Source organism: Megalopta genalis, chromosome 1 (genome assembly GCF_051020955.1).
Source record: "Megalopta genalis isolate 19385.01 chromosome 1, iyMegGena1_principal, whole genome shotgun sequence".
Taxonomy (NCBI): domain Eukaryota; kingdom Metazoa; phylum Arthropoda; class Insecta; order Hymenoptera; family Halictidae; genus Megalopta; species Megalopta genalis.
The window spans coordinates 501,908-520,556 of record NC_135013.1 but is presented as its reverse complement, the minus strand read 5'-3'; the positions used below and the strand labels follow the sequence as shown (position 1 = coordinate 520,556).

The 18,649-nt window shown below is 46.0% G+C and overlaps 1 protein-coding gene across 1 annotated transcript; it reads left to right on the top strand.

Annotated features, from left to right (window-relative positions):
* The first annotated feature begins 710 nt into the window (after positions 1–710).
* LOC143263817 (uncharacterized) lies at positions 711–1,766 on the top strand. The gene is made up of 3 exons (XM_076528571.1): positions 711–864; positions 1,055–1,690; positions 1,735–1,766. The coding sequence occupies exons 1-3, from the start codon at positions 711–713 to the stop codon at positions 1,764–1,766; spliced, it is 822 nt and encodes a 273-aa protein (XP_076384686.1).
* Positions 1,767–18,649: the final 16,883 nt, after the last annotated feature.

The window sequence follows — 18,649 nt, the reverse complement described above, 5'->3', positions numbered from 1 at the left end:
GATAACCATATGGTTCGCGCCATCGCCTCTCATTAGTCAGTGTTTTTCATTAATAACTCGTAAACAAAGCCGCAGATTACATTTTCGCAAAGGAAAAAGTTACTTAGAATGTGACCTCAGCTACCCCACATTCCCGTAATGTGAGACATTTTTGGGACACCCTGTATATTCCGTAAGTCGCCTGTTGGGGCGTCACAGCGTTGTCAATAATAGCGACGAATTATGACGCTATATTTGTGGACTGTATAAAATAAAGAACCGGATTCTGCCTGCTATTTTGTATTGAGCCCCTGACTACAGTACACCCTTGGTCAGGATGTCTTGATGCTACGACTTCTATTACAACTCTAAAGCTCTATCAGAGAATACCCTCGCTCGTAACAGACTACCATCCCTCCAATGCACCTACACTATGCGCCGATTGGTCCTGCCCGATTTTGGCAATAGCCAATCAGCTGGTCCGTTTCAAAGCAGACGGCCGCAAGGCCCCAGCAAAGGCAGGAAAGTTCCTCCAGGCATGACCGTCATAAAACAATGTCAGGCTGACCCTTCGGAACCTTTCCTTCTTTATAACTAGTCCCGGCCATCGAGACCGAGAGAAACGATTTCCCAAAAAACCTGCGCTCGAAAAACAGCCGGTTATGCACGTCCGTGTCATAAAGATATTAGTGCTGTGCACTAACATCCCGCGATTAGAATTGTTAGCGGCGATGATAGCCGTGCGATTAACAACCAGCGTGCCGCAGGCCCTAAAGCTAGAAAATGTTAGTACGTACTACTGGAGCGACTCGTCAACGGTGCTAGCGTGGATTAAGAAGGAATACGACTGGGTCACTTTCGTAAACAATAGGGTCAGAGAAATACGTGAGACTGATTCAGTTAGAAACGTTCATTCACGGGGAAAATGATGCGCGAATTAAACATTTACAGCCGTTCAGGGATGTGGATGGGTTGCTTCGTCTAAGCACGAAAATAGTATTGCGAGAAGATGCGTACAATTTTCGATGCTCCATCATTTTGCCTTGTAATCATAGGATTGTGCATTTAATTATAGAGGCGAAACATAGGGAACTAAATCACGCGGGAGTTGAAATAACAATGAGCGCGCTGAGAGAAAGTTTCTGGATCTTGGCTGGCCGAAAGGTAATTAGGTCGGCAATCAGGAAGTGTGTGAATTGTCGCAGGCATGATTCCAAGCCGCTCGAGTCTGTACCTGCACCGTTGCCGCTGGACAGAATTAGGGACGCCGCGGTCTTCGAGATAGTGGGCGTGGATTTTGCCGGGCCGGTGTATTTAAAGGGAGGACAGAAAGCGTGGATCTGCGTGTTTACCTGCGCAATTTATAGGGCCATGCATTTGGAACTGGTGACGTCGTTGTCGACCCCCTCATTTTTAATGGCTTTAAGACGCCATATATCTAGAAGAGGTAGGCCGAGGATAATATACAGCGACAATGGCACGAATTTTGAGGAGGTAGCCAGAGTAGCTGCTACCAAACAGATTGAGTGGAAATTCAACCCTCCGACTGCGGCATGGTGGGGCGGCTTTTGGGAACGGCTTATTGGCATATTGAAACGCCTATTAAGGAGAACCTTGAGAAAATCGTGCCTAACATATGAAGAAATGTTAACTACCCTATTAGATTGTGAGGCCATAATTAATAACAGACCCATCACCTTTATGTCCGAGAGTAAGCAAGATCTATTTCCTATAACGCCATCAATGTTTCTGCAGGAGATAAAAGAAGTAGGGGTTTTAGACCTTGACCAAATTGAAAATTGTCGGTTGGATAAAAAGTTTCAGTACCAACAAAAAATAAAGAACGATTTGCGACATCGATTTAGAAACGAATATTTGGCGGCGTTAATAAATAGAAACAGTAAGCCCGCGAATAATGTAAGTGTGAATGTCGGAGACCTTGTATTAGTCGAATGTGAAAAGATCAAGCGTATTGATTGGCCATTAACACGCGTTAAGGCATTGATTCCCGGTAAGGATAGTAATGTAAGAGTTGTGCATTTAATTACAGCCGGCGGAGAAATGATTAGACCTATCCAACGCATTCATCCGCTCGAATTAAGATGTGCGAGATCGCCAACAAGAATAAAGGAAATTGTTTCAAGTAAAATCAGCGATTGTTCAGCGCGTCAGTCAGTAGAGCCAGAACAGAATGATAGTGAGAATAGTCACAATGGCAATATTGTAACGAGAAGCGGGAGAAAGGTAGTGAAGCCTGACCGATTAGGTTACAATTAAATCATAGTGTTTGTAGGAACAATCTTGTATACCTAGAATAAAAAAAAAAGGAGGAAGAGGGCTGGTGATTACAGGTTAATTGTTATTAGATTAAGTGTCATTTCAAAAAAAAGGGGGGGAATTGAGATTTAGCGTCAGTGTAATAAATCTCAATTGGGGGGAGGATGTTAAATGACACGGCCCTCAAAGATGTTGTTGAGCCTACCTGCCTAAGAGTCAACCGAGTGGAGCGGTAACGGTCCTTTTTATTGCATATCGCTCTCGGGGAGTTTAGGGTCTGCGCTCGGAGGAAAATATTCCCAAAAAAAACCCAGGTAAGGAGAAAATTAGGCAGAGTTGTTTATGGAAGTAGTCATGTCGGCGAGACAGTCTCGTTTTAGATCCGGTGGAGAGTACATCGGAGCCGCTCACATATCGAATTCCATCTTTTATACAGTGTCTATCGTTGTTTAGTAAGTAAGATATACTTGTTCGTCAATAAATTCAGTTTAGGTCATTTCAGTTATACACTTTATCATCCCAGTCATTATCCTAAAGTAACAGAAGTGATGTTTTGAAAGGACAGTGATTTACTAAAATTGTTGAATAAATTACATATATGAGCCGTTTATTTTGAAAGTGACATAAGTCACTTTTTTTCAATTGTAATTAGTGTTACCATTAACACGATTTTTTCGAAAAAGTGACTTATGCCACTTTCAAAATAAACGGCTCATATAATAATAATTTATACCATGAACATATTTAATATAAAGGTTTGATTTAAGTATTTTCTATTTTAATATTCATAAAATACAAAAATAATTAGTACATTTTGAAACATAAGTATAAGTAATTTATATGAAAATACATCAGTTCAATTTAATTTTCGTCATCAATAGGAGTGATTAAGTCCTCGGAAATCGTGTTTTGTTTCAAATTTTTAAAATAACTGTGGTATATTGGGGGTATATAATTAAGCAAGTCCATCATCAAACAGGACGAGATCCAGCGTTTTTCCAAAGTTAGAAATTCATCTTTTTCATCTAAAGTTAGTTTACAAAATATTTTATAGGGAATATCATGGTAAAATCGTATCCATTGAATTTTTAGCCAATTAACTTCGTTTTGGAAAAAATAAAATTTAAAAAATTTAAAAACTAAAATTAAAATTTTATAAAATACAATTTTTTTCGTTTTTAGCTTATAAAAATAAGTCCAGTGATCACAACTTTTTTAAAAATACTGAAAATAATTCAAAACAATACTTCACACACACACTTATCACACGTTTCTATTTTTTTTTTTACACTAAGCCCCGCAATTAATTTCCTGAGTACAACGACTTACGCCACTTTCAAAATAAACATGTTTGTTATACCGTTAATTAGCAAAACTTCTCTGGAACAAATCTCAATAGTTCTCAACTTATTGATTGCAAATTTAAAAAAAATGAGAAGATACCGTTCAATTGTAATTAGTGTTACCATTAACTCGATTTTTTTGAAAAAGTGACTTATGCCGCTTTCAAAATAAACGGCTCATTTCAAGGTAAACGTAGATTAATACTGGCCGAACGACTAGCAAATCCGTTATTGTTGAGCACCACAGTTACTGTGACGTCTGTTCATAGTTAGTAGTCCGAGAAAAGTTGAAATATATATAGTTCAAGTGTAGTTGTTCACAATAACTGTGCTATGCAATATACTAGCTACTTATGAGACTGCACATTTTATGCACTTTTGATAAAAAAGCAAGAGTTAAAAAGCAATGAGAGAACGAAGAATTCGTTCGATCATTCATTTCAAATTGAAAACTTTTCAAAACATTAGCTACTTATTAGACTGCAGTTTTTATGCAGTTATAATGGAAATCAGGAGTTGGAATTGTAAAAACTAGAACAATTAAAAGGGTAACAGAATATGAACGTATTATTTTCAATTTATTAAAACTATCAAGTGAAGATAGAAATTTGAACGTTGATTGTTGCAAACTAATTTCTATCTTCGTGTAAAGATCGCACAAACTTTTTTAAAACACCTTTCACGATATTATCTAATTATTAGATTGTCTATTTCAGGACTCGGAATTAACCAGCACGCAACATTCAGGTCGCGAGGGCTACGCCTTCTGACTCCCATCGCGCCCATCTACGCCTTCCGTCTCCCACCACTGTGGTCGCCTCTTTCGGCACGGATCACCTCATTTTATTTAGGCGATTATCGGGCGATCATTTCATTTATTTAGGCGATTATCAGGGAGCAAGACGCGTGCGACGGAACTCGGAAAGCGTAGTCGTCGCGGTTATCATGTTGCGTGCAGGTTAATTCCGAGCCCTGGTTTTATGAGTTTATGATAGAAAGCGAGAGTTAACATTTCTCCAAGTCGAGTAATTGAAACGGTATCAGAAAATAAACATATTCTTTCCAACTAAACAGACGTATTAAACAAAAGGAAAGTAATTTGACTCTTGTTTCTTGCAACTGCTGCAATAAATGCAAATTTTAGCGCCAGCTGATCTCGCCTCTCATTGGTCACTCGTTTTCCTGAGTAACTCGTAAACAAAGCCGCGGATTGCACTTTCGCTAAGGAAAATGTTGCTTCAAATGATCCCAGTACCCCCCCCCCCCCATTTCCGGATTGTAAGACATTTTTGAGACATCTTGTATACCTAAATGTGTTTGTTGAATGGTTAAGTTTTTTTTCGACTACGATATGCTCTCTCCGCTGGGGTTCAAATCCCATTGGAGAGAATTTCTTTTCCCTAAATCACACTTTATATTTTTCCAATTTCATATTACATGGTTTATTCGCGTGATTTTAAAAATATTGTTTTAATGTTTTGGAAATATTTTTTTTATGTTTGAAAAATATTTAAGTCAAAATGCACACAAAAATAGTTTAGTATACATCCATTATACTAGAATTTTATGATACGACAATTATTATCGTTAAGAAAAAGCGGACTTCTTAGAAGCATCTCAGATGGCTAGACACTTCCCTAATCTTGGTAACTCGAATTTAATCTTCCTTCTAATGTTTATCAAATAATTCACGAAAAGTGAAGATATTACAGTGGAGACTCCCTAAACGTTCTACGAGAACGGAACATCCTCCCCGCCTTGAGAGGGAACCGATCAAAGTGAAATGAGGAAAGTCTAATCGATGTGTGGTGACCAATGTGGATGACTAATGTATGATGTGTAACGTGTATGAATGTAATGTTTCGCGTAGGCGTACGTGTATCTGAGAGCCTTATATCTATGAATTACTAAATGTAACATTCCCAGGCTGGTCATCTTCTGTCGAAGATCTGCTGCGTCCTTGGTTGTCGTCATCTGGTTCGATTGGCAATGGGACGAGTTTTTTTATGCTCCGATCGAATACATTCGTAGCAGTCTTTACTGTAACTGTGCGAATTATGCCGTCGGAGCCTGGATGGACCTTGATGACTCGCCCCAACGGCCATTGCATGGACGGCACGTGATCTTCCCTGAGGAGGACTATAGAGTTCTCAGTGATCTGGTGATCTCCCTTGAACCATTTACTACGACTGGTCAGCTCGTTCAAATATTCTCGATGCCAACGCTTCCAAAAATGCTGTTTTAGCTGTTGAATGCGTTGCCACCCGGATAGCCGATTGGATGGAATATCTGTTAACTCGTGTTCGCGTAAACTTGTGAGAGCATCACCGATAAGGAAATGACCGGGGGTAAGAACAAGAAGATCGTTTGGATCGGATGAGATTGGAGTCAGAGGACGGGAATTGAGAATAGCTTCAATGTTGATAATTAAGGTATTCAAGTTTTCGAAGGTAAACAATTCAGCACCCATAACGCGTTTCAAATGTTTCTTAAATGATTTTACTGCTGCTTCCCAGAGGCCGCCGAAATGCGGAGCTTGAGGTGGAATGAAATGCCAATTAATTGAGCGATCTGCGAGGAACGAAGCTACGTTGTTGTAATGATTGTCGGAGCGCAACAATTCTCGAAGTTCTTTGAATTCGTTATTAGCTCCGATGAAATTGGAACCGTTGTCGGAGTACAGATTTTTGCAAAAACCTCGTCTTGCTATGAATCGTCCCAAAGCTGCAACAAAGGCTTCACTGGTCAAGTCGCCGACAAGCTCGAGGTGGACGGCCTTTACCGCGAGGCATACAAAAACGGCTACGTATACTTTTATGCGACGCTGATTCCTGTATTGTCCTTGCTCGAGCTAGCTCGGTTGCCTGTAGAGTACCCTTCGTCATCCGTCCTGGCTTCCACCGTAGGCACCATGCAACGACCCGCAAAAGCCTGCTCCACGACGAGAACCGTTCGAGTAAACTTGCGTCGATGGTGGTCATGGCTAAGCAGACAGCAACCCGTTACTCCGAGTCATCGAGAACAGGTGCTAATTTTCCATTTGGCCAGTATGACTCATCCTGGTGAAGCCAAGTTGGGCCATTGCACCAGATGGATGGTCGAAGGAACTCCTCTATTGATTGTCCTCGAGAAATGAGATCTGCTGGGTTATCAGCTGAGCTAACGTGGCGCCATTCTTCGATCTTTGTTTTGGACTGGATCTCGGGCACCCGGTTGGCGACGAATGTTTTTAATGTATGAGGTGACGAATTAAGCCAATGCAAAACTATTGTTGAATCTGTCCATAAAATCGTGCGGTCGATGTGTATGTGTAATGCTTTATGAATAGTATTAATGAACGATGATAGTAATAAGGCTCCACACAATTCGAGTCGCGGGATAGATTGACTCTTTAACGATTTGGCTGCTAGGAGTTCCACCTGCGTTTGACCCTCTGCATCTGTAGAACGGAGGTATACACAGGCTCCGTACGCCTTCTCGCTGGCGTCGCAGAATCCATGTAACTGGATGGTTGAAGCCGCAGTGATTACGGTTTTTCGATTAAATGTCACATTGTTGAGCAATGGTAGTTGCGTGTAGTATCGTGTCCATTCCGTGTGTAAGCTCATGGGTAGCGATTCGTCCCAATCAACTTTCAAAGTCCATATTTTCTGGAGGAGGATTTTTGCCACGATGATGACTGGGCCTAGGAGACCCAACGGGTCATAAACCTTTGCTATTTCAGAACTGATCAATCGTTTGGTGACTAGAGATGCATGTGTGAGAGGCTTGACTGTGTATGTAATGGAGTCCTCGACTGAATCCCAAACGATCCCGAGCGTTTTGATTGTTGAAGATTCACCGAGGTGAAGTTTCTGGTTGATATTCTGATCGGACAACCCGCTTAACAATACTTGGTTATTGGAAGCCCATTGCCTGATATTTAGACCAGATAAGCGAAGGAGTTGTATAAGTTTGTTTCGTGATGCGAGGGCCTCTTGGATCGTGGACGCGCCGGTGAGTGCATCATCCACATAGAAATCCTGCTGCAAGATTTTCGCGGCGGAAGGAAAGCGGTGACCTTCGTCTTGTGCCAGTTGTTGGAGGCATCTGATAGCCAGATATGGGGCGGCTGATAGGCCGAATGTAACAGTATTTAGTTCATAAGTTTTTACGCAATTGTCGGTGTCACGCCAGAAGATTCTCTGGTACCTTCTGTCTTCTGGGCGGGCGGTGGCGGTCTGTGGCCACCCAGGGCGGGAGATAACCCCCGAACTAGCCCTCGCGTAGGAGGGTTGATCGGCTGAGTCGATGGGTGTATCGGCGATGAAGGCATTAGAGACCGGCAGTGCGTCGTACATGTAGTACTTCGCATAATGGCGAGGCCCTGATTTAGCATACGGGCTGTGGCGTGTTCTTTGTACAGCACTGTATGTGCTGTATGACTTCCGACTGGGGAACTGTTGTCACTCGTGGCATCAGTTCCCCAGTTTACGTTAAACGGTTTTTCAGACCGTTTTTCGTGGGCGGAACACGCCACTAGACAACACTCCGCTGGGCTCAGGAATACATGGGATGCAATCAATCCCCTGGGCAACCCAGGCCGCAAGGGGCAAACGTGCCCTAGCCACACTTGAGCCTCCACGAAAAAGGTACCGCTGGATAGCTCGTGTTCTTAAATACGCAGCGAACTGAACGAAGTGTGGTGGAGAGGAAGAGGCAGCCTCTCCGACTGCTGTCTCCCACGTGTTTGCCGTGCGTGGCGACCCTTGTCGTCGGAAAAGAGGATCCTGGGATCTGAGGGGGCCCTCTCCTGCGGGTGAGACGTCCCCAACACGTACCTTTGGCCTCTGCTTCGGCTAGATGGGCGGCTGGACGAGAAAAGCAGCCCTGGTCCAGTCAATCGGCTTGGAACGACCACACGCTTCGGGCAAGTGGGTTCTGCTGGGCGAGGACGCGGGCTGGGTAAGGAAACCGACCCAGCCAGCAGACTATATTCGGTGCGTAGCCCTAACTCAGCCTTTGGCGGGTTTCAAATTGTGCGGGTCGGTGGTGGCCGGGGAGCGCACTGGATGAAAGACCAAGACACATTATGGGTCTGAATAAAATTGAACAAACAAAAACAAAAACTAAGCGTCCAAAGACGACGGGTCCAGCTCCTACTCGGAGTGAAGCCGTCGCCGCAGACGCGGGAACTGCAAATGCAGCTGTCAGTCCCCCCGCGTCTGTGAGAAAGACAAGATCCGGGAAGGTGATTAATATCGCCAATCCTCGTGTGATCTTGCAAAGATGTGTGACTCCCACGCGAGCGGTCTCGGTGAAAACCGAGCCCACGGTAGAAGGTACGCCGGACACCGGTAACGTGGAAGTAATCGAACGAGTCGGAGACACGTCACTCGTGAAGGTGCAGTCGGCACCCGAGCGTGTCGAGGACCCTACTGGTGACGGTTGGCAAACCGTCACCAAAAAGTCGAAGCGAGCCAAGCCGGGCGCACCCACCGGCAAGGCCGCAGTAAACCGGGCCAGGAGACCGAAGGGGACGTTCTCCGGGCAGAAGGTACGGCCTCTCGATCTCGTAAGAGACGAAGCCTTTAGGCGAGTGTCCGAAATACGGACCTTTTGCTTTCGACCTGAGTCGAAAGTCAATAAGGAGTCCGGGTCAAAGATACTCGCCGAGGTTGAGGCACTCAACGAGTTGGTCCAGGAGCTTATTCAACGGAATAGCTTCGTCGAAGGGCAACTCGCCGCGGTCAGGGCGGACCTAAAAGCGCGTCCTGCCGTAATGAGTGCGATGCGACCTGGGCCGTCCAAGGGAACTCTCCCGAAGACGGCCTGCAACGCCGCGCAGTCGACTTACGCCCATGTGAACAAAGTCGACTGCAAAGGAGCTTCTCCGGAAGCGGGGAGACGGCCACAATCGCAGCATGTGGTAAAAATCTTCCCGCCGAAGGAAAAAGGACAGAGCAGCGAAGTTACGAAGGTTACTGTTCTGTCCCTCGTTAAACCAGCGAAGGAGGCGATCCGAGTAAAGTCGGTCCGACGCATCCACTCCGGTGGCATCGTCGTCGAGACCGACCGAAAGGAGGACCTGCAAGCCTTCGTTGGCAATAAGAAGCTCCGGAGCGCGGGTCTGTCCGTCTCCTTACCCACCAAGCGGGACCCCGAGGTTTTAGTTTACGACGTCCCGCGTCGGATGGGTAAGGACGAAATTGCCTCCAGTATTTGGAGGCAAAATCTCTGCGATGCGAACCAGAAGGATGTGCCTTCGGGAATTCGGGTCAGCCGCATGGCTGGCAAGACCCCGGAGACAGCCAACTGGGTCGTTGCCGTCAGTCCGCAGAATCTTCAGCGGCTGAAGCAGAGGGGTAGCCGAGTTTACCTTGGATGGAACTCCTGTCGTGTACGGGATTTCGTCCAGGTGCTTCGGTGCTACCGTTGCCAACGCTTCGGGCATACCTCGAAGCGTTGTAAATTCAAGGAGGACGTGTGCGGTCACTGCTCCCAAAAGGGGCATACCTTCACGCTCTGTAGCAAGAAGAGTGAACCTCCGGTCTGCTCTAATTGCAAGGACAGAGGGTGGGCTAGTGCACACAAGTCGCGGGACCCAGCTTGCGCTTCCTATCAGGCGGCGCTAGCTTTGGAGTCGTCCCGTGTCCGACTTGAGTGACGGGCAGACGTGGACTTGTCCACTCCGCCATTCGAACGGCATGCTGGGCGGACCCCTCGGGGTTCGTCCCCTCGAGCCAGGCTGAAGCCCCTCTTGCGGAGATAAATTGACTTTAACACTACTCCGTCAAGAGTGCCTGGATTGGGTTGGACTCGAGGTGGCAGCGGGAGTAGCACGTTGTCTTCCCCTGTCACGATAACGAACGAGGGTAGAGCCAGACCATCGGCACGCGTCGAGAGAGCGGCTAGTATAGTCCACATAGGACCCAGGCATAGCCCATCTTAAGACTCACAACGACGACACTAACTGTCTTCTGGGCGCACGAGAAATTGCCTATACATTTTCTCGATGTCGCCAGTAATAACATACTGATGGATGCGAAATCGGAGCAAAATGTATAGCAGATCGTCCTGTATTTTGGGTCCAATGTGTAAGGTGTCGTTAAGTGAAAATCCAGTGCTTGTGACTGCCGACCCGTCGAAGACTACGCGTAATTTAGTTGTATCGCTCGACATTTTGATGACCCCGTGATGTGGAAGATAGTATCCTTGGTGAGATATCTGCACTTCGGACATGTGGCCAAGATCGAGATATTCTTGAATGATTGATTGGTACTGCTGTTTCAAATCTGGATCGCGTTTGAATTTCCGTTCTAAAGAGATAAGACGCTTCAGTGCTTGCGTCTTAGATTCACCCAGCTTGTCCTTGTTTTCGTTAAATGGAAGTGCGACAACATATCTACCTTCTGTGTTTCTTGTAACGGTATTCTGAAAATGTTGTTCGCATGTCGATTCTGATTTGGATAGATGCTGAGATTGCGGACCTTCTTCGATTTCCCAGAAACGTGCTAGCTCGCGTTGTAGTGCCGTTGTTGTATGGCATGTGACCTTCTGCCTTGGTTGTGCTGTTGGCACACTGCCTCCGATGACCCATCCAAGCATTGTCTTTTGGAGGAAAAGATCTGGGCCGTCTGGTTGAGAAAGATCAATTTGCCCTACGCATAATATCGATAGCGCTGTTCCAGCCCCCAGTAACATGTCGATTGGTGCTGGTCGATGGAACGTTGAGTCGGCGAGCTCGATGTTGCGAGGGATTCTGAGCATTGTGCGGTCGACTGTCTGGTCTGGTACTAATGGAGCGATGTTTGGTACGATCAAAAATGTAAGGGTTCGATGATAATTGCTGACCTTAGATTGAATGTTTGCCCTAATGGTATGGTTAGATATGGTCGACAGAGCATTGAGAGCGCCCACAGAGATAGTGCATCGATCTTGCGGCAAACGGAGCCTCTTGGCTAGATCTTCTGTCATAAAATTGGTGGTAGAGCAAGTGTCAACTAAGGCACGGCATGGTATTATGTTCTGATTGACATCGGCGACATTAATCTGAGCTGTGACTAATAATTCGTTGGTGTCGGAATTTATTATGAAGGTGTGTGTCTGGATGGGTCTTGGGATTTTCTGCGATGGTAGTCATGTGGGCCTTGGTTTCTCGTCGGTTGCTGCCTTGTCTTGAAGTGATGTGGCGATGGGCGGATCGTGTGTTGAGCTTGGTGGAGTGACAGTTCGTTCACGTGTTGAATGTTCTTGTCGGTGTAGGAGAGTGTGGTGTCGTTGTTGGCATATTCGGCAGTGAAACTTCGATCGACATACACTGGACGTGTGTCCGTTACCCAGGCAGTTTTGACATAGTGCGGCCTCAGCAACGGCCTTCATTCGTTCATTGACGGACAATACATTAAACGCTTCGCAGTTCCCGACTCTGTGGCTCCCTTCACAGATCGAGCATTGGAATGTGTTTGTTGTGGCGTAAGTTTGAACGCGCGGAAATCCCCGGTTAGGTACTCGTGAGTTCTCTGATGACAATGTTTGGCGTCCGGTCGAAACACGTATCCCGGGCGCGGATGCAACCCTGTCAAAAGCTGCAGGTGAGCAATTTGCTCGTTTCTGGAGGAACTCGATCAGATGCTCGTACGAAGGCATTTTTTTATCGGGTAGTGTAAGTTCCCATTGCCAGATGGTATCGGGATTCAGTTTCGCGAGAACAATTGAAATTAGGAGAGTGTTCCAGGATGTCACGGGTTCTCCGAGATTCTGCAACGCCCGCAGATGTTGTTTCAAAGAGTCTAATAAATTTCCCAGTGCTTGCGGTGTGTCTTTCGCTAGTTTCGGAATCTCCTGAATAGCGTTGCAATGTCGCAGTAAGACTAGTCGCGGGCAGTCGAATTTCTCTTTCAATATCGCGATCGCATCAAGATAATTAGCATCTGTGGTGTTGAGAGATTGAATGCATGCCGCGGCTTTGCCGGTAAGGGTCGAACGCAAGTATTGTAATTTCTGAACCGGAGAAAGACTCTCATTGCGATCAATCATTGAAGTGAACAGATCGTAAAACGACGCCCACCTTTCAATAGAACCATCGAACGTGGGTAGCCGCATTTCAGGTAACTTTATCGCCATCGGACCCGATGTGGTAGGAGCAGGTGAATTAGTGACTTGGTCACGCGGAACATCTTGCGGTTGAATTGCTTCACGCATTCGTTTTGCTCTGCCATGTGTTGCAAAATATTTTGCTTGAATTTCAAACTTGCGGTCGTCTTCGGATTCAGGATCTTCGAGGTCTTCTAAAAGGAACTCGTAATCCTTCCATGCCTTCTCTACTGAGTTTGTATAAAAGTCGAGGACGTGTTTTTCTAGATTACCGGTTAGTTCGCTATTGTCAAGGAATTTAGTGATCTCCGCGAGTTGTTTGATTATTTGATTGCGTCTGCGTCGTAGAGTGCTGGTTTGAGTACCGTCGGGCTTCTGAATGGACATGACGGTAATGGGAGCGCGACACGGGAATCAGTGATACTCTAAACAAGCCTACCTTTACGGAGTGAGGACGTCAGGAAGGTTGAACTCCGGTGATGTCACGAAGTCCTGTCGTCTTGAAAAGAGATGCTCGGGTGAACGTCCGTTGTGGTGGTACTGATTCAACCGGGATGCTGTGTTTGATGTGTTTGTTGTAGGAACGCTCAAATCCGGCTCGAAGGACCAATAATGTTCGCGCACCGACACTGCGACCGTTGTTCGGTCTACGGGGGTTGTAAATTCCCGACTCTAATTTGACAATGTGGTTCGCGATGCTCTGTGCCCACTTAAAGTAACAGAGCTGGTAGTGAAAGGTATTGACTGTTGCACTTTTTAACAGAAATAACGACTTTAATTTAGAAAACTAGTTATAGTACATGGAGTGTTTTCGGTCTGTGTGGTGTCGAATGATTGTTGAAGACTATCTGCGCCTCGCGATGTACCGGCCTTTTTATTGAGGAAGCTTCTTTGTGAAGCTCCCCCTTCCCGGATAGAGACGTGCACTGATTGGTTTTGCCGAAAGTTATGTTTGTCCAATCAGTGCCCTTTTAAATTTTAGCAACTCCCCGAGAGCGACTGGTCTCGGAGAGGACGTGATTGTTTTATGACACGGTCGAAGGGTTTCCGCCGCCTTCGACGACACAACGGAAATTCCTCCAGGTCAACTCACGGTAGCCTCGAGTACCGTGTTACGCACTCGGCTCGAGATGACCCTTCGGAAATCCTAGGTTTACGACACGTTATGGTTGGTGGAATAGCCGGAAATTAGTTTTGGAGGCCGGATGGTCGCCAGACGTGAAAAAGGTTTTTATCCTATTGTCGAATCCGTGTCGTAAACCTGGTCGACGAAAACTCGACGGAATTTGTTCTTCCGTGCCGGAGCAAATGTGCGGCGCAGATGTGCTGTGGAGTGTCTGATTAGCTTGTTTTATGGGTTGAAAAATGCGGATAGTTGTACTGGCATGAAACGTTCTACGAGAACGGAACAGTATCTACGCTCTGATGTATCTTCAGGACCGCCTTATGATCTAACGTGGCATCAAATCCTCTCTGTTACTAATTACTAATTACTAATTACTAATTACTAATTACTAATTACTAACTACTAATTACTAATTACTAATTAATAATTACTAATTACTAATTACTAATATCCATCACCTACTCGACACTATGTCCCACGAGACAATGATCTTCGTTTTCAGCGGCTCGATCCCACGGCCAGAAGCGACGCATCCCCCTCTTTTTTTTTTTTATCGTGGGGGAAATCTGCTGGCCAGACACCCCCGTCCCGCCCGGGGGGCGGGACGGGGGTAGTGCGAGGTTTGACCCGCTAAAACCCCCACGGCGGCCTAGGGCGCTGGCGATTACTGGGGGAGCCACGGGAACTCTTAACGAACACAACCGCGGCTCCCCCTCGCCTGGCCGGCCACCAGGATGGAATGGCGGTGGTCGGCCGCGTCCCGGGGGGAGATTTATCCTCCCCCATGAATAATCTTGGTTCGGCGGTGCGGGGGACCGCTCCCCGCAACGCCTCGTCACGACGGCCGCTTTTCAATGGGGGTGCCCAGGGCCCCCGCCCTGGGCACGGCGGCCGTCGGGGGCGACGATGTTCGTCGCCCCACTCCCGGTATAGGGAGGACATCTTCGATTGGCGGGCGGCGGGCAATTAAACCAGCATAATCTGGTACACCCGCCGCCCGCCTATTCTCAGCTGCTCGGGGGGGGGGGGGCTCTAGGCGTGCGCGCACACGCCGCACCCCCCGCTCACGGCGACCCCGCTCGGCAACCTCCTTCTGCAACATTACCTGTTCGCAGATGGCGATGGCTGCCGCCCATTTTCTCGGGCTCTCCAGCATGGCCCCAACTAAGCTGGAGAGAGCGAGGTCGCGACCAACTTCCCTTCTTAGGACTCGGCGCAGCACTGAAAAGGCGGGGCATATCTCCAGTGTATGCTGCGCCGAGTCCTCCTCCGCGCCAAAGTGGTGGCACACCGTCGCCGCTTCCCGACCGATGCGACACAGGTAGACACCGAAGCAGCCATGCCCGGTGAATACCTGCGTCGCACGGTAGGAGAGCCTGCCAAACCGCCTCTCCCGCCACGAGGTGAAGTGCGGCAGGAGAGCCCCATGGACGCTCTCGCCGGCATGGGAACAAAGCTCCGCATGCCATCTGGCGAGCGCAAGTCCCCGTGCCTGGAGCTCGAAGCACTGGACCGCCTCCTGCTCCGGCGGGTCCCCCCGAGCCCGGCCAGCGATGCATATGCGCCTATAAATATAGGCGCGCATCGCCGCCTGCAGCTCGAAGGGAATTTCTCCCGCCAGAGCAAGCGCCGCCACGGTAGACGTGGTGCGGTAGCCTCTTATGAGGCGAAGGGCCATCTGCCTCTGAAGCCGGCGCAACAACAGTGTGTTGCGCCGGTTTGCCCTCACGGACGGCGCCCAAATCGGGGCGCCGTATAAGGTCATGGACCGCACAACGCCCAGGTATAGGCGGCGCACCATATCGCCCGGCCCCCCGAGATTGGGCAACAGGCAGCCTAGCGCAGCCGCCGCCCTCTCAACTCGGGGGACGAGGCGGCCGAAATGCGCTCCGAACCTCCAGTGGCTGTCGAGGATCAGTCCGAGATACTTGATCTCAGACTTCACCTCGACGCAGGCTTCTCCAACCCGGATCCACGATCCGGCCGGTGGCCGCGACCGAGGCCGTCCAAACCAGACGGCCTCGGCCTTCTCCGGGGCCATCTTCAGCCCCAGATCGTGGATCCTCGCGACGACGACTGCCACTGCAACCACCGCTCGTCGGATGGTCCTCTCGAAGGTGTCCCCGACGGTGACCACCAACGTGTCGTCTGCATAGCATATAAGGGTGGCACCGTCGGGCAGGGAGGCCTTCTCCAGGACCGCGTTATACCCCAGGTCCCACAGGAGTGGTCCTAGCACGGACCCCTGTGAGACCCCGCAGTCCACCTCCCTCCGAATCATCCCGTACCGGCCCGGGTATTCTACCCACCTGTCCCGCAGGTAGGCCCCGATCACCCGCCTCAGATAGGGAGGCACCTGATGCTCGGCCAGGGCCTCCCTAATGGCGGACCAGGGCAGGATGTTGAAGGCATTGACGATGTCAATGGACACCGCCAAGCACACCCCGCCCCGTGCCACGGCATGGTCCGAGAGGGACTTAAGACGATCGATTGCGTCGATCGTCGACCCTCCCTCCCGGAAGCCGAACTGGCAGTCCGCCAGATACTAATTACTAATTACCAATTACCAATTACTAATTACTAATTACTAATTACTAATTACTAATAACCATCAACTACTCGACACTATGTCCCACGAGACAATGATCCTCGTTTTCAGCGGCTCGATCCCACGGCCAGAAGCGACGCATCCCCCTCTGCCGTAACTCGGAGCTCGGTACGGCGCACAAACCCTACGCGCACCTAGTGTTGCTCAGGGCTGCACCATTCGGTTCTTGGCCCCTAATAATCCCGATTCCGCGAAATATTTCATTTATGCCTTAATTGAGCAAGATATATTTCTCAGAAAATTGTCAGAAAATATATTTATCGCATATTTGTTGGGAAAGAATGTTGAAAACAAATTCAATAGACTCAATAAATGAAAAAGAAGTTTAACTTCTTAAGATTTATAAAATACAGAAACTATCTTTTTAAATTTCTAATAATAATGAGTTTTTTCCGTGATTTTATTGAAAGACTTACAAATCACGTTACAAATAAAAATGAAAAAGATACAGAAATCACACATACCAAAACAAAAAAATAAACTATAATATATATAAAACTCGACCAAATTATACAAAAACAATAAATAATCGACTGACTAAGTATATTTCTTCATTTAAAGTAATTCAGTAATTCAAACAATTTTCGTCTTGTTTCTATTACTGTGCACCGTAATTGGATTAATGTATTTGTTTTCTGCGTGCGTTGATTAGTGAGCCCTCTGATGGCAAACTCCTTTTTACATTTAACGTTACTTTTATGATTCGTAAAATATGAATACGCTACACATGATTATGTATACTCAAACATGTATAATAAATTATGATACCTACAGGCCGTACAATTTTCGAAGTTCAGTATTTACCTAGAGCTAATCACAGTAATTATATTAGTGTACAGAAATCGACGCACAGTAACCAGATGAATGTGCAGAAATTGACACATGATAACTAGCAAAGGCTCAGTAACTATCACACAGTAATTAACTTTTCATTTTCAAAAGGACACAGTAACTCGATCGAAAACTGTTTCTTATATTTTGATAAAATAAATCAAGATAAAATTCGTATTTATATTTTTATAAATCATCAACATATATCTTCAATGTTTTAACAAGTGCGATATAGGTAAGAAAAATCTTTAATCTGTCGAGAACTCCGGCCGTCACTTTAATGAGCATAGTAATTGACACATTTATCTTATCCGAGTATCACACGGAACTAAAAAATAACAGTTATGAAACCTATATAATATTGGTTGTAAAGAATCAATTCAAACTTTTGAATGAGACATTTTCGGTTCTCCATAATTCTTCCACGAATCTAAACCGATATATCATAACTGTTTTCAACCTCTTATTTATGACGGAATATTGTAAAGTTTGCAAAGAATGTAAAAGTTTGAATTTCCATTCGTGCGTGATTCTCTATCTGCTTACATTCTATATCGTTGGTCAGTCGCTGGGTCTTTGACTAGACTCTACACGATGTTCGGCAACGCGATTGTTCGATGTGGCAGAAGTTATTCGATGATTTACAGTTGCACACAAAAGTGTTCGTCCAGCAGAATCAAATATGTTCAATTCAATTTTATTAGTATTTACATATCGTTATTTCAGAATGTGTTTTGACAATTAAAGAACATTTCTTAGTCATCAAAACTGTATAGGAGTAAATAAACACGAACCTTTTTTCTTTGAGTAAATAGAACATATTTATTATATGGTAGAAATATTAGGTAATAAAAGTCTACGAATAGTTGCGGGATAAATTGCGTAAATACTCTATTATTGAAACAAATGACAAACTGAAACATCTGAATACTGAATATTAACCGTAGGATACCTTAATAACCGATTATCAAGGAGTGCAATAAGTTCAATTAGAAAATTAGTTTGCAAATATGAGTCGCAATAAAAAATGAAGAGAAACGATCATTGAAGAGCGGGAAATGATCATTAATTTATTTAAAAAATAAAAATCGTTAAGGGAAATTGCAAGCATGGTTGGGAAATCACATTCCATAATACATTGTAAGAAAATACAAAGAAGAAGGATGTATCGTTAATAAAAGCTGTGTACGGGAAGAATCAAGAAATTAGAAACTAAAGAAAGAAATTTTATTTTAAGAAAAATAAAAGCGGAACCTACTACAAGTGCAACAAGTATTGCAAAAGAATTACGAGAAATCAATGGAATTGATGTACATGCTGAAACGATTCGTCGTACATTACATCGAAATAATTCTCATGCGTATTCGCAAAACGTAGATCGTTCATAAGTGAAACTAATCGTAAGAAACG

What these genes read in the sequence shown, in the direction of transcription:
- LOC143263817 (XM_076528571.1), top strand. Translation starts at nt 711, where the DNA reads ATGATAGCCGTGCGATTAACAACCAGCGTGCCGCAGGCCCTAAAGCTA. An exon ending in CAATAGGGTCAGAGAAATAC is followed by an intron (nt 865 to 1,054) that starts GTGAGACTGATT and finishes ATTTAATTATAG; the next exon opens with AGGCGAAACATAGGGAACTA. An exon ending in CATCACCTTTATGTCCGAGA is followed by an intron (nt 1,691 to 1,734) that starts GTAAGCAAGATC and finishes ATGTTTCTGCAG; the next exon opens with GAGATAAAAGAAGTAGGGGT.